Source organism: Cornus florida, unplaced genomic scaffold (genome assembly GCF_030987335.1).
Source record: "Cornus florida cultivar Cherokee Brave unplaced genomic scaffold, ASM3098733v1 CherokeeBrave_3.0.0_Hap2_Chr02, whole genome shotgun sequence".
Lineage (NCBI taxonomy): Eukaryota > Viridiplantae > Streptophyta > Magnoliopsida > Cornales > Cornaceae > Cornus > Cornus florida.
In genome coordinates this window covers 6533792-6545934 of record NW_026775572.1, presented here as the reverse complement: position 1 = coordinate 6545934, position 12143 = coordinate 6533792, and the positions used below count along the sequence as shown (strand labels likewise).

Genomic DNA, 12143 nt, shown 5'->3' with positions numbered 1-12143 from the left:
ATCCTGCAGAAACATGTTTATTGTATGCAATTTTTTGTTTTTCTTTTGTCAGGAGTGTATGAAGCTCTTGAATTAAGAGATGGAGGGTCAGATTACCTTGGAAAAGGTGTTGCAAAGGTCAGTACTTTGCTGTTCAGACTTTTAACTCGCCGTACGGTGTACATATATCCTGTGCTGATCTTGTTTCACTCTTCCTGTAGGCTGTTGAGAATGTCAACTCAATTATTGGCCCTGCTCTCATTGGAATGGTCTCTCGTGTGTGTGTGTGCCTCTCTGTGCGTTGCCATCAATGTACACGATGTTGGGACTCTTTTATCTTTTGAAATTTGGATACTGAATGGACGTATCCGATCTTGTGCTCAGCCTAAAGGTTGATTAGTGAAGTTCTTTTGGAATGATATTATTTTTAGTCAAATTTTGATATTGACTCCTCCATTTAAAGTGAAGTTTTAAATTGTTTTGCACGGGACCCAACCCAACACACTAGTATTGAAAACTTCATGGTTCTGCAACTTGATGGAACTGTAAATGAGTGGGGCTGGTGCAAGCAAAAGGTATTTTACCATATTGCTTCTGTTTACTTCTAACCTAGAGCATATTCACCAGTGAACCAATTGTGGTTTTCAGCTTGAAGTGAATGCCATACTGGCAGTGTCTCTTGCAGTTCGTAAAGCTGGCGCTAGTGTCCACAAAAATCTCCCTTTACAAGGTATCTTTGTGATCAGGTTTTCATCTTAACTGTACAAAATTTTTTCTTTCTTTGGTAGATTTTACTTTTTAAGTTTGGCTAGTTGCTTTCAGCAATAGCAAGGCAGTGGTAATTCGTTTCCTATTTTCCCACTACTTGGACTCATAGTTGAATACGGTGTTGGATATTTTTACACAAGCTAGTATACTATTTTTTCCTTAACCTCTAATAAATAATAACATGAGAAAAATGTTTTTCTTCCCTTCCTTGTATCATCTATTTGACCCAAACTTAACTTCCCGTCCCCGTATCTTCGAATTAAATACCAAATTAGGGTGTTTTCTATTTCATAAAGGGCCTAAAAACCCAGGAATAAGTTTTAGTCATTGTATGCACTTGTAACACTAAAATTGTATGCACTTGTAGAACTAAATATGATAAAATGACAATTTCTGGATGCATCATATTGCCAACTTGGCCGGTAACAAGAAGTTGGTTCTGCCGGTTCCCGTTTTCAATGTCATAATGGTGGATCACATGCAGGAAATAAACTTGCCATGCGGGTAGGCAGTCCTCTTTATAGATTCTTATCATTTTATAAATGGTGGAGGATCACATAAGATGCTTTTGAAGTTTGACTTTCTCATCAACTTGTTTTTGCAGGAGCTCGTGATTCTTCCTGTTGGAGCTTCCACTTTCAAAGAGGCCATGAAGATGGGAGTGGAAGTATATCATCATTTGAAGGTGGGTTATGAATTTCCATTTCTCTCCTCCTTTTTTTTTTTGGCCTGGAACGATGAATTGCAGGCTTATGATTGTTCTTACTGTCTCGCTATTCTGTATGTATTGCAACGTGGCCTGATATCGGCTATAAATAAATATGTTACCTTAATGCAATGTGGCTTGATGTTACAAGTAGAAAGTGTTATTGCTTTTATGGCCTGGATCAAATAGGTTTCTTATCCTGCCAAAAATGAAAAAACACAACCAATATGTATAGAGTAAAAAAATAAAAATAAAAGAGCTGTCAAAACTTCTAGTAAAAACTGATTCAACATTCTGGATTAAACCATATTAGTAAGCAATTCAGTTTCCCTTCTATGGTAGGAAACTCGAGCCAAATATTTGGTTGCTGGGTATGACTCATATCAATGAAAGCTCCTACACGACAACGACAGCAGGGATCCTTTGCCACAAATGGTATGTGGTTCAAAATTAGTGATCGTACGATGAGACTAGACATGCAAACTACATTCATCCCAGCGTCCAGCACCAACCCCACAATCATCCTTGCCCTCAACAGAACACAATTGATATTTCTAGAAAAACACAATGCTACCTAAAATGGAAAATAAAACAACACAATCTCATAACATCGGAACTCAAATACTTTTAGTGGTATGCTTTCCTCTTGGTATAATTTAAAATGGGCACCAGATATAATACTATCCTTCCACCATTGCTTCAAGAAAACTCCACGTATGCTGAAATATATATCCACCTCGGAGACCGTATATAATTCTCACATCAGAGGTGATCAGCAAGGTTGACACATATCTATCAAATTGGTTTGGATTGCAACTATAGCCAACCATTGATTGATATTTGTTGAGTATATAATTGACCCAACTGCCATTGCTATGATGCGACGACGATGGGGAGGGTCAAATGTAAGCAGCAGCCATAACCCAACTCTGGAATGTCTTATTGGTGTCAGCTCAGCTACACAAATCCACTCCTCATTCTCATCCAGGGTTCACATACAAAACACACAAAGGGGATTTCAAGTCCTTGTGACAAAAATCATACACAATATAGACCTCCACTGCAAATACACATATTAATATAGAACATAATGTATTGACAATAACATTCATTTCTAGAAAAACCCTATCTTTATTATCCAAAATTCATATTCATATTCATATTATTATTAAGATAGAGAGACTACCTCAGTTCAACCAACTGACAACACTTGAAAAAACATTAAACAAAGAAAACAAAACCACAAACGCAAAGTCATCAAAATCACACTGATTTCAGCATATCGTCGGCGCCGCTGAACGTGAATGAGCCGCCTTCCTCCAAGTTCAAGACCTTCACAACGCCGTCCTCCGCCAATAGCGCGTACCTCCTCGACCTCACTCCCAGCCCTATCGGCTTGTCGCTCAAATCGAGCTCAACCCCAAGTGCCTTTGTGAAATCCCCATTTCCATCGCTCAACAGCAACACTTCGTCCCCAATCTTCAGGTCCTTCTTCCACGCCTTCATCACGAACGCATCGTTGACGGAAATGCAGGCGATGGTGTCGACCCCTTTCGACTTCAGCTCGGCGGCCTTTTCGACGAAGCCGGGGAGGTGTTTCTGCGAGCAGGTGGGGGTGAATGCGCCGGGGACGGCGAAGAGGATGGCTTTCTTGGATTTGGTGAGGTCGGAGACGGTGACGGTTTGGAGCTCGTCGGCGGCGTCGAAGTAGGATAGGGTGGATTCGGGGAGTTTGTCCCCGACGGAGATGGCGGCGGCGACTTTGGTGGCGGCGGTCGTGATGGAGCACCTGAGGGGTGTTGCGCGGTGGCGGAGTTTGAGAGGGAGGAGTGAGAAAGATGAGGAGAGGGTTTTGGGTGAGAGTATGGAGGTGGTGGAGGAGAGAGAAAGGGCTTTCGGGGAGAGCAGCCTTGACATGGTGAGAGAAACTGCTGCTGCTGCCGCTGCCATTGAGAGAGAGGATTTGGTAGTGTGGTAGCCTGGGGGAGTTTGTTTGTATTGTAGGCGTTTGGATGGGTTTGGGAATTTGGGCGGAGGAGACGATGAGTGAGAGAGTCACGTGATCCACGTGAGGTGGAGTATATTGTGGTCTAGGCCTTGGGTCTATGTCGTGGACTATTGGAAGAAATTGCATGTCGAGCCTGGGCCTTCGTTACCTTTCACGAAAAAGGGTTTGGGCCTTCATTTTTATTGGTGAGTTGGACGATATTATTGACCTTATAATACTCAAGTCTGATTTGGTAGAGGTTCTTCTTTTATTTCATTTTTTTTTATTATTTTTTTTTATCATTTTTAATCATAAATTATATTAGAACCAAATCAATGACTAAGAGTATGAGTTTATTGGAATCTTAATTTGAAAGCTTACCTTAGTCAGCTTTGTCTACCACGTGTGAAAGTAGAAGAATAATCGAATCTTTCAAAACAAATCTTCATCTCCATTGTAGTAGACATTAAATCATTCTAAATTCATGTTGTGTTTGAGAGTATCAAAAGATTTAGAATTGGAACAAATTTAGTTCATAGTTTTAACTAAATTTTTTTTAATTTCAAATTCAAATTATCGATTCAGTGCTTCCAGACATAACACAGTGCAAATGCCTAATGGCTGAAACCATCGTCTCTGAATGGAATTTTCCAAAATCTTGTTTGATCCGCCGGAGCCAAATCTACTCTCCTTCTTCCCCTAAACCCCTTCCATTGTGCTCTGTTGTGGTTGTTGAAGGGGGTTCGTTGGTTAGTTTTCCGGAGATGGGCCAAGTTGTTTTACAGTTATGGGCTTATCTGAGATGGACTCGCTTGATGTATTGAAGAAGCCTATGCCGACAAAATGTGACCGCCAGCCCCTTTTTTATAATAATATATTCAATTGCTTACTCTTTTCTTTTTTCTTTTTTCTAATTTTAATCTAATAAATGAAAGGATATAATTAAGGTACAAAAATAAGGTGTAAAGTTTATATATATATATATATATATATATCACTATAGTGTAAAATCAAATTTTAAATCTGATACTTTATGAGGAAGTAACTTATCATTTGAGTCAACTGTTTGAAGTTTAAATTTTAACTATTTAAATGATTCAGTCCGCAGGGGCGGAGCCAAGATCTTGAGGTTGGGGGCCAAATTATAAGCAACACTACAACTTTTGGGAGAAAAAAAAATATTACGTAGGTAAAAATATTTTACTATTTATTATATTCATACAAAAATATATCTATCTAAACTTTTGCTAATTTATTTAAATTTAAAAAAAAAAAGTTTTTTAAACAAGCTTTTTATCAAACATTCCGAACAAACACAAATAAGATTTATGCCAAAAATTATTAAAAAAAATTTAATTAAACAATTAGATTTTAAATTATAAAAAAAATAAAAAATTCATGTAATACTTGCACAAATTAATAATCATTACACAATATATCAATAAAAATTATAACTATGATAACAAAAAAAAAAAAAAAAAAACAAACAAACAAATTAATAGAATAAGAATTTAGATTCTTCAATCATCAATTTTTGTTGATATTCAAAACTTCAAATGAAATTTTTGTTCTAAATTTTGTAAAAAATTAATTTCTTATAGAATTCTTATAAAACATTCCAATAAAAAAATAAAAATAAATAAATAAATAAATAAATAAAGGTGATCCGAAAGAATCATGTAAGAGATGGAAGTTTAGGATAACAATCGTAATTGAGTTAGAAGGATTTTAAGATAGTCACATTATAGATAGAACTATATTTGAGTTAAGATTTTAAAATAGTCACATTAAATTTTTATATGAGTCAATTTTTATTGGGATTCTATAATTGTCAATTAAATTACTTTCCTTTAAATTATATATAAATTATCTTCTGTTAAATGACAATTAAAGATTTTTTTTTTTTTTTTGGAGGGCCAAGTATAGATTTTATATTATACATACTATATTATTTTTATTTTTATCTATACTAAAAAAAATTGCAAGCGCCCCCCCCCCCCCCCCCCCCGCCCCCCGGTTTGTCCATACTATATTATTTTTATTTTTATCTATACTAAAAAAAATTCCAAGCTCCCCCCCCCCCCCCGGTTTGTCCATATACAGTTGCTTCCTCCCCCCCCCGGTTTGTCCATACAATATTATTTTTATTTTTATCTATACTAAAAAAAATTCCAAGCCCCCCCCCCCGGTTTGTCCATATACAGTTGCTTCCTCGTATTACTCTCTAAACTTAAACCATTTAAATAATTCTGCAAATAAATCACATCAGAGCAAGAAGATATAGAATAATAGAAACCAAACACAAAATGGATTGTCGGCAAAGTCGGGCGAAGTTGACCCAATTAGTAAGCCATACGCCCCATAGCTCTATTCTCCACCACCAAGGTCCGCACTTGTCATCTCTTTATTAGAATAATGATATTTCAAATTCTATTATGATTGCATGTCTATTTATTTGTAGAGTACTATTGTATCGTATAATTTTTAAATAACTCTGCAAGTGAGTTTGGTTTAAGATCTATAAAATAGATACTTGGGTTATTATTGAGAGTATGAGTGGAGAGACGTGTGGTCCGTAAAGATAATCTCACCAAGGTGTGATACAATAGGTGAAGAAGGTTTACAGTGTTGTATTACTTTCGTTCGAAATTAGATATCATGTTTATGAGTCACGGTTTTTCAAACAGGACATCTTTTTTAAGACAAAAGAAATAATATCTTTACGTGATTATAGTAAATCTCCCCATCCATGGACGTAGTTTTGGTTTGTGTTGTGATTTGGAACCTATTTTCTTCTTCTGATTTAATTTATTATTTCCGCTCTGCCTAACAAATGGTATTAGGGCCAATGGTACGGGTTTGGATTATTAATTGTTATTTGAAGAAGATTTAGAAAACACAAGATGTCTTAACTATTGTTACCACGGGCTCAGTTGCAGGTGGAGTCAATCAATTAAGATGGTCGTCAGGGTTCGTCTCTCAACCCTAAAAAAAGATGTGGTTTTGCTCTTAGCCAAGGTTCGCTTGCTCCCGACCTAAAAAAAAGAGTGGGTTCGTTTTCTCAGCCTAGAAAAGAGGATGGAAGTTATGCTCTTAGCTAAGGTTCACTCCCAGCCTAAAAGAAGAGTGGGCTCGCACTCTCGACCCAGGAAAGAGCAAAACTGAATCATGATGAAGTAAATGGCAATGGTGGAGTCGTGAAGGACAATCAGGTTGAGTTATCAGATTCAGTTTGCCGTGAAAAACGTTGATTGATATGAAAAAATTTGAACCAATACGGAGATTGTTAGGATAATAATGTCTCAAATTCTATTATGATTTTGTGATTTAATTTATTACTTCCGCCGCCAAGTTTTGACTGCAAATGGACTCCACGACAATAGCAATGAAAGCTTCTCTCACCAAATTACCAAACTCTAATCCTAACCCTATATATATAACCCTAAACCTAATCCCAATTTAATACCATGTCGTTTGAATTTCACGTTCTTCAAAGCCCAAATCATAATCTCAGTTCTTCTCATTTGTTGCCTCTGAAATCGAATTCTAAAAACACAAACTCTTCGTTCTTGTGATGGGCAATGACTCTTCTCCATCACAATCGATCGATCTTGCATGGCTAACTTTCAGTCTTGAAGATGCAAGAAAAATGCTCCCTCAATTTGAAAAGAATAATTATACACTTCAAAAATTTCTCCTTTTCTTTCCCTCTCTTTCTAGTCTATTTATAAATTGTTACAACCATTCTTGAAGCTTTCTCCTTGATCTCCTTGTGATGGGCTGGCCTTTTGAGTTCACCTTTGTTTTAGGCCCATTTCCTTCTGTCTTAGTTCATGCTTCCAAACTGATCTTCCAATCCTGAGCCTACTCAGTGTGGACTTGGTTCATTTCAGTTATTCTTATCTGACCTGTTCTTAGCAATCTTGGTTATGCTCGGCCCAGTCCATTTTTGGTGACTTCAAGTCTCTTTCCGAGGCCGTCAATCACGCGAAACACTAGTTGCATTACGCAAGTCTTCTCCGCCAACAAATAGTTAAGAATTACGAAAAACGGAGGGGAGCTTTTAGTTATGGGAGTGGCCAGTTAGGAGAGTGAGACTTTGGCCTCTTTAGTTTAATTTAAAATTAATAATAAGGGTAGATTGGTCATTTCATTTTCATTAATTTGGCCGGACATAAAATGTGATTGAAATTATGCAAATCTAACGAGTCTGATTGACGTATAGAAAGACCTGAGGGGTCTAAATGAAGATTACCCAATAATTTATTAATCAATTAAGAACATATAACATCAATACATGGTAATAAATTATGACTGTATATTTACACCAATAAGAAACCCGTAAATTGTATATAAAGTCTATTTTTCTATATACATCCTAACTATAAGTATTTATCATCCAATTTTTCAATATTAGTAAATTATTTTCAAGAATATACACAAGCTCAAAAGTTTTAAGTCAAAACAATGCGTGTGTGTGTGTGTGTTTATATATATATATATATATGATTAAGCATAATTGATGCAAATAAATTGTGAAAGGACAGGTACGTACCACTACCACCCACCTAACTTCTGAACTTTCTCATTTTATAGATGACAAGTAACCCTCAATCATCTTCAAACACCAAAAGTGGACCGTTAGATAGAATAATCTGCGTGTGTGCATAGATGTATATTGATTATACAATTGGGACATGCACCCAACCCCATGCGTGAAGTGAAACATCATGCGCAAAATTGTTTTCAATTTCGTCGACACCTGAGGTGTCTTTCTTAAAAACAAAAACAAACAACTAGAGTTCTTGTTTGTTATACTGTACCAAACCAAAAAGAAGAAGAAAAAAATAATAATAAAATAAAATAAAAGTAGGTACTTCACAGTTTGTCAACAGAAGTGTCACGAGGCATGACTCATGACATTTACCTATAAATAAATACAAAAGTTTGCAGGGTGGAGCCAAGATTTTGGTTCATGTTAAAAATATATTAAAAATATAATAGTATAACAATAGTGTATTAAAATAAATGAATAAAAAGAAAAAAAAAAAAAAAGGTTATTACACACAAATTATGCATAAATGCAAGAAAAAATAAATTTTAAAGAAGAAAAATGAATTTTTTAAGAAGAAAATAAAATAAAATAAAAAATATGAGAGAATTTTGAAAGAAAAAATAGGTTTTAATTATAGAAAAAGAATGCAAAAGTTTTTTAAGGTGACAAAAAGAAATTTGAAAAATAAGAAGGAAAATAAATAAAGAATTAAAGACGTTTTTAGAAACAGATAATTTTATGTGGATAATTTATAAATTTTATAGGAGTGTTTTAAAAATATTTACAAAGTATAAACATAAAATAAAATTTAGTAAATTTAGGAACAGAAGGATCAATTTATTAATTTCAGATGGGACATTTTATTAATTTTTACAAATTTATGTATAAAAATAAATAAAAAATCTAATGCGACAGCATGAACAGGGGCAGTTGACCCCACTGGACACATGCTGCTTCCGCCCCGCAAGCATGTGTTATGATGTATCTATACGTTGCATTAGGTGACACCAAACTTTCAAAAAGTCACTGTATTTAATTAATGGTCTCTTTTACGTAAAATAAGTAAATAAAATAATGGTCTCTTTTGACTAATTTCTAATCTTCTTAATTGTATAGCATGCAGTCAAAATATTGGTGACCACTGGAAGGTACGGTACTTGATATTTGGAGATTGTAATTTTGGAAGCACATTTCGTAAATATATTAATTTTATAATTAAATGCACTTTATATATATAATTTTAACATCTATTTGCAAAAGTGATTTAAATAGTATATACTCCTATAAAAAATTTGTATTTCAACCAAAATCTGGTGGTGTCAACATGTTGGAATGTTTTTGTGAAATGAGATCATCTATATCAACCGATTTTTTATTTATTTTTATTTTTTATATCCGTTTATGAAATAATTTTAAAAAAGTATATTTCCTTGAATTATCTTACTTCTTGTTTGAATGGGTGAAATTATATACTACCTAGTAATGTATTAAAATGGCATACTGCTTCATTTCTCCATATCAAATCCTCACTCTAGACCTTTATTTTTAACTTTAATTTTTTTTTAGCTATTCATCATATTGCTATCTTCATGAAATCCGAAGCATAGAAACTAGACAACGCAAAAAAGTAAAAATGTAGGTAGGTTTCGACTTCCCAATATCTCACCCAAAAAAAAGATAAAAAAATAAATAAAATAATAAAATATATATTTTTCGGAATTTAACTTTCAAACATTGCTTGTGCAACAAGTGAGTACAACAAACTTGAACTAAATGCAGTGGGAATCCACCCGACTAAATGTAGTCTAAATATGACAAACCATATACACAAGAATCCATAGATGGAAACAAATCTTTCATCATCCATATGAATAATTGACTCTATTGAACATCATGAACCCAATTTTATGTATCACATATTTTTATTTTTAAAATTATTGAATGAAGTATCCGCGGTTGGTTAAGTTTTGGCTCTTATGAGTGAAAATAAAATTTTAAATTCACGTATTCAGAATTTATTAGTCGGGAGAAAGTTCTAGATACCCCGATTGACTTAAAAAAAAAAAAGGTCCACAGTTATACCCCAATTAACTAAAAAAGGGTCCACAGTTAGGGTGAAGGTATTTTTTTATTTTTTATTTTTTATTTTTTTCTAATTTAATGAGGAAAAAGAGAGGTAGAAGTCACCGGTAAACTCGGATCTTGTGAATTGTGATGATAATAAACAATTGAGAATCCCTTGCAAAATATGCACTTGTTCGAGTCAAAAGACTCAAAACCCAAACATGCCTAACTGAAGTTGATTGTTCAACGCATGCTCGGAAAGGAAAAAAATAAAAATAAAAATAAAAATCAAAGGCATGCTCAGTTTAAAAATCATTAATATTATGTAACATGTGATTGTAATAAAATATAATAATAAAAAATAAATGTCTTTTAGTGGGTTATTTTTAATTTTTTTTAATAAAATGGAAATATATATATATATATATATATATATATATATATATATATATATATAATGGTCATTAAGGCTGACTTTGCCTTTCATTTAAGGGTACTGTTATTGTCAAAGCTATTTTCTTACATCTCTACAATGTAAAGCTGCAAATAGGAAATAATAATAACTAAATGGTTGAAAATGAAAATAAAAATAAAAAAGGTAAATTATGTGTATGTCACGCATAGCAATTTTATCTTAAAGTAGAATAATTGGTGTAAATATAAGATATATTGTCGTGATATATATTTATTTTTGTCTTAATTTTAACCATTAATCCAGTAATATTCATTGAATGTCCTGAAATTAAAGTTAACTTATGAATGTTTAAAAAAGGTAAATTATGTGTATGTCACGCATAATGAATGTTTATGGGTTCCATTTGTTTCTTTATGAATTCCTTCTAATAAAATTCCTTTCACGGACATTTTTATCAATGAAAGATTTTTAATAACAGACCCAAATATCCAAAATCACAATTGAAGAAAAAACATTTGAAATTTTGAAGGATTGAAGAAAAAACAATTAAAATGTTGAAGGAATTTAATTTTATATTTAAATCGACGAAATATTCAAATAATTCCAAGGTTGACCTTTCCGAAATGGGTTCCCATAACTTTTAGTTTAAAATAAAGTCCAAAAATTACCTTCTTCTAGTTCATAGCTTTCTAATCAAATGGGTTTGGTTTGGTTCGGTACGGTTCAGTTTTGATTTTAATTTTTTTTTTTAAAGATGTTAGAATCTGTTCGACCGGACCATAAATAAATATATATTTTTCTTATTTTATAATATTTTGAATTTTAATTTTCAAAAAAGTTATGATTAAAAATTTGTTAAGTATTTGTTTATATTTATATTCCTATAGAAAATTAATTTAGAAAATTTTTAAATCATTTTTACTGTGAATGAGACGGATTTGGTAACCCCCAAATGGGTTTGGGATAGGGATGATAAAAATAATTAAAATTTTGAAGTGGATTTGGGGCGGTGGCAGATTTAGTATTAAACCCACGCCTTATTACATATGTACCTTTAAAAATTATACATAATACCAAATATATATATATTTAATATTTTTAAGACTCTCGTTACTTTGTTGCAAATGTCAATTAATATATTAATATTTATTACTTAATAATTTAAAAGTTTGGCTAACTTATTTATCAATCCGATTTAACACATTGGGCTTGTTTTTTTTTTTTTGTTATATAATAAAAGTGGCATAACCCGTTCGCTTCCGCAATTAGAAAGAGTACGTAGGGTGGGGTTAGTACTATGTGTGCCGGAGTAGGGACGCAAATGATATATTAATTATAAATAATAGAGGCAGGGTTAGCATAATGAATTTTTTAATGGGATGGAGTAAGGTTTAGCTAAACCTGCCCCAACTCTGCCCGTTGCTATTTTTTTTCAAATTTTGTCTTTTCTAGCAAGTTAAATTTTTTTTTAGGGTCCGTTTGGTTAGACGGAAATTTATGATGGAAAGTGAAAGTGAAAGAAAGGAAAATGAAGTTTCTTGCATGCATTTGGTTAGCAAGAAAAAATTTCAGGAAAGTTAGGAAAATATTATTTTATTAGTTTGGATAGCATGAAAGGGAAAAAACAAATGATTTACGTAATTATTTATTTTGTATCATGATTTACGTC

General features: G+C 33.2%; 2 protein-coding genes across 4 annotated transcripts; one reads left to right on the top strand and one right to left on the bottom strand.

Annotated features, from left to right (window-relative positions):
* Nucleotides 1-323: 323 nt before the first annotated feature.
* Nucleotides 324-1741, top strand: LOC132293334 (enolase-like). Of its 3 annotated transcripts, XR_009477819.1 has the most exons (4): nucleotides 324-554; nucleotides 628-709; nucleotides 1115-1251; nucleotides 1352-1741. XR_009477819.1 is itself a non-coding variant. In XM_059790776.1 (3 exons), the coding sequence occupies exons 1-3, from the start codon at nucleotides 501-503 to the stop codon at nucleotides 1441-1443; spliced, it is 228 nt and encodes a 75-aa protein (XP_059646759.1). In that variant the 5' UTR covers nucleotides 324-500; the 3' UTR covers nucleotides 1444-1741. The 3 variants fall into 3 exon arrangements, 2 of the variants coding, with proteins under 2 accessions (XP_059646759.1, XP_059646758.1); XM_059790776.1 differs by lacking the exon at nucleotides 1115-1251; XM_059790775.1 differs by lacking the exons at nucleotides 324-554; nucleotides 1115-1251 and having other exon boundaries at nucleotides 561-709.
* A 768-nt stretch (nucleotides 1742-2509) lies between these two features.
* LOC132293333 (peroxiredoxin-2E, chloroplastic) lies at nucleotides 2510-3464 on the bottom strand. Its single transcript, XM_059790774.1, has one exon. It carries the CDS (start codon nucleotides 3401-3403, stop codon nucleotides 2717-2719), a length of 687 nt encoding a protein of 228 aa, XP_059646757.1. The 5' UTR covers nucleotides 3404-3464; the 3' UTR covers nucleotides 2510-2716.
* Between the last annotated feature and the right edge of the window lie 8679 nt (nucleotides 3465-12143).

What these genes read in the sequence shown, in the direction of transcription:
- LOC132293333 (XM_059790774.1), bottom strand. Translation starts at nt 3,403, where the DNA reads ATGGCAGCGGCAGCAGCAGCAGTTTCTCTCACCATGTCAAGGCTGCTC.
- LOC132293334 (XM_059790775.1), top strand. Translation starts at nt 638, where the DNA reads ATGCCATACTGGCAGTGTCTCTTGCAGTTCGTAAAGCTGGCGCTAGTG. An exon ending in CAAAAATCTCCCTTTACAAG is followed by an intron (nt 710 to 1,351) that starts GTATCTTTGTGA and finishes TTGTTTTTGCAG; the next exon opens with GAGCTCGTGATTCTTCCTGT.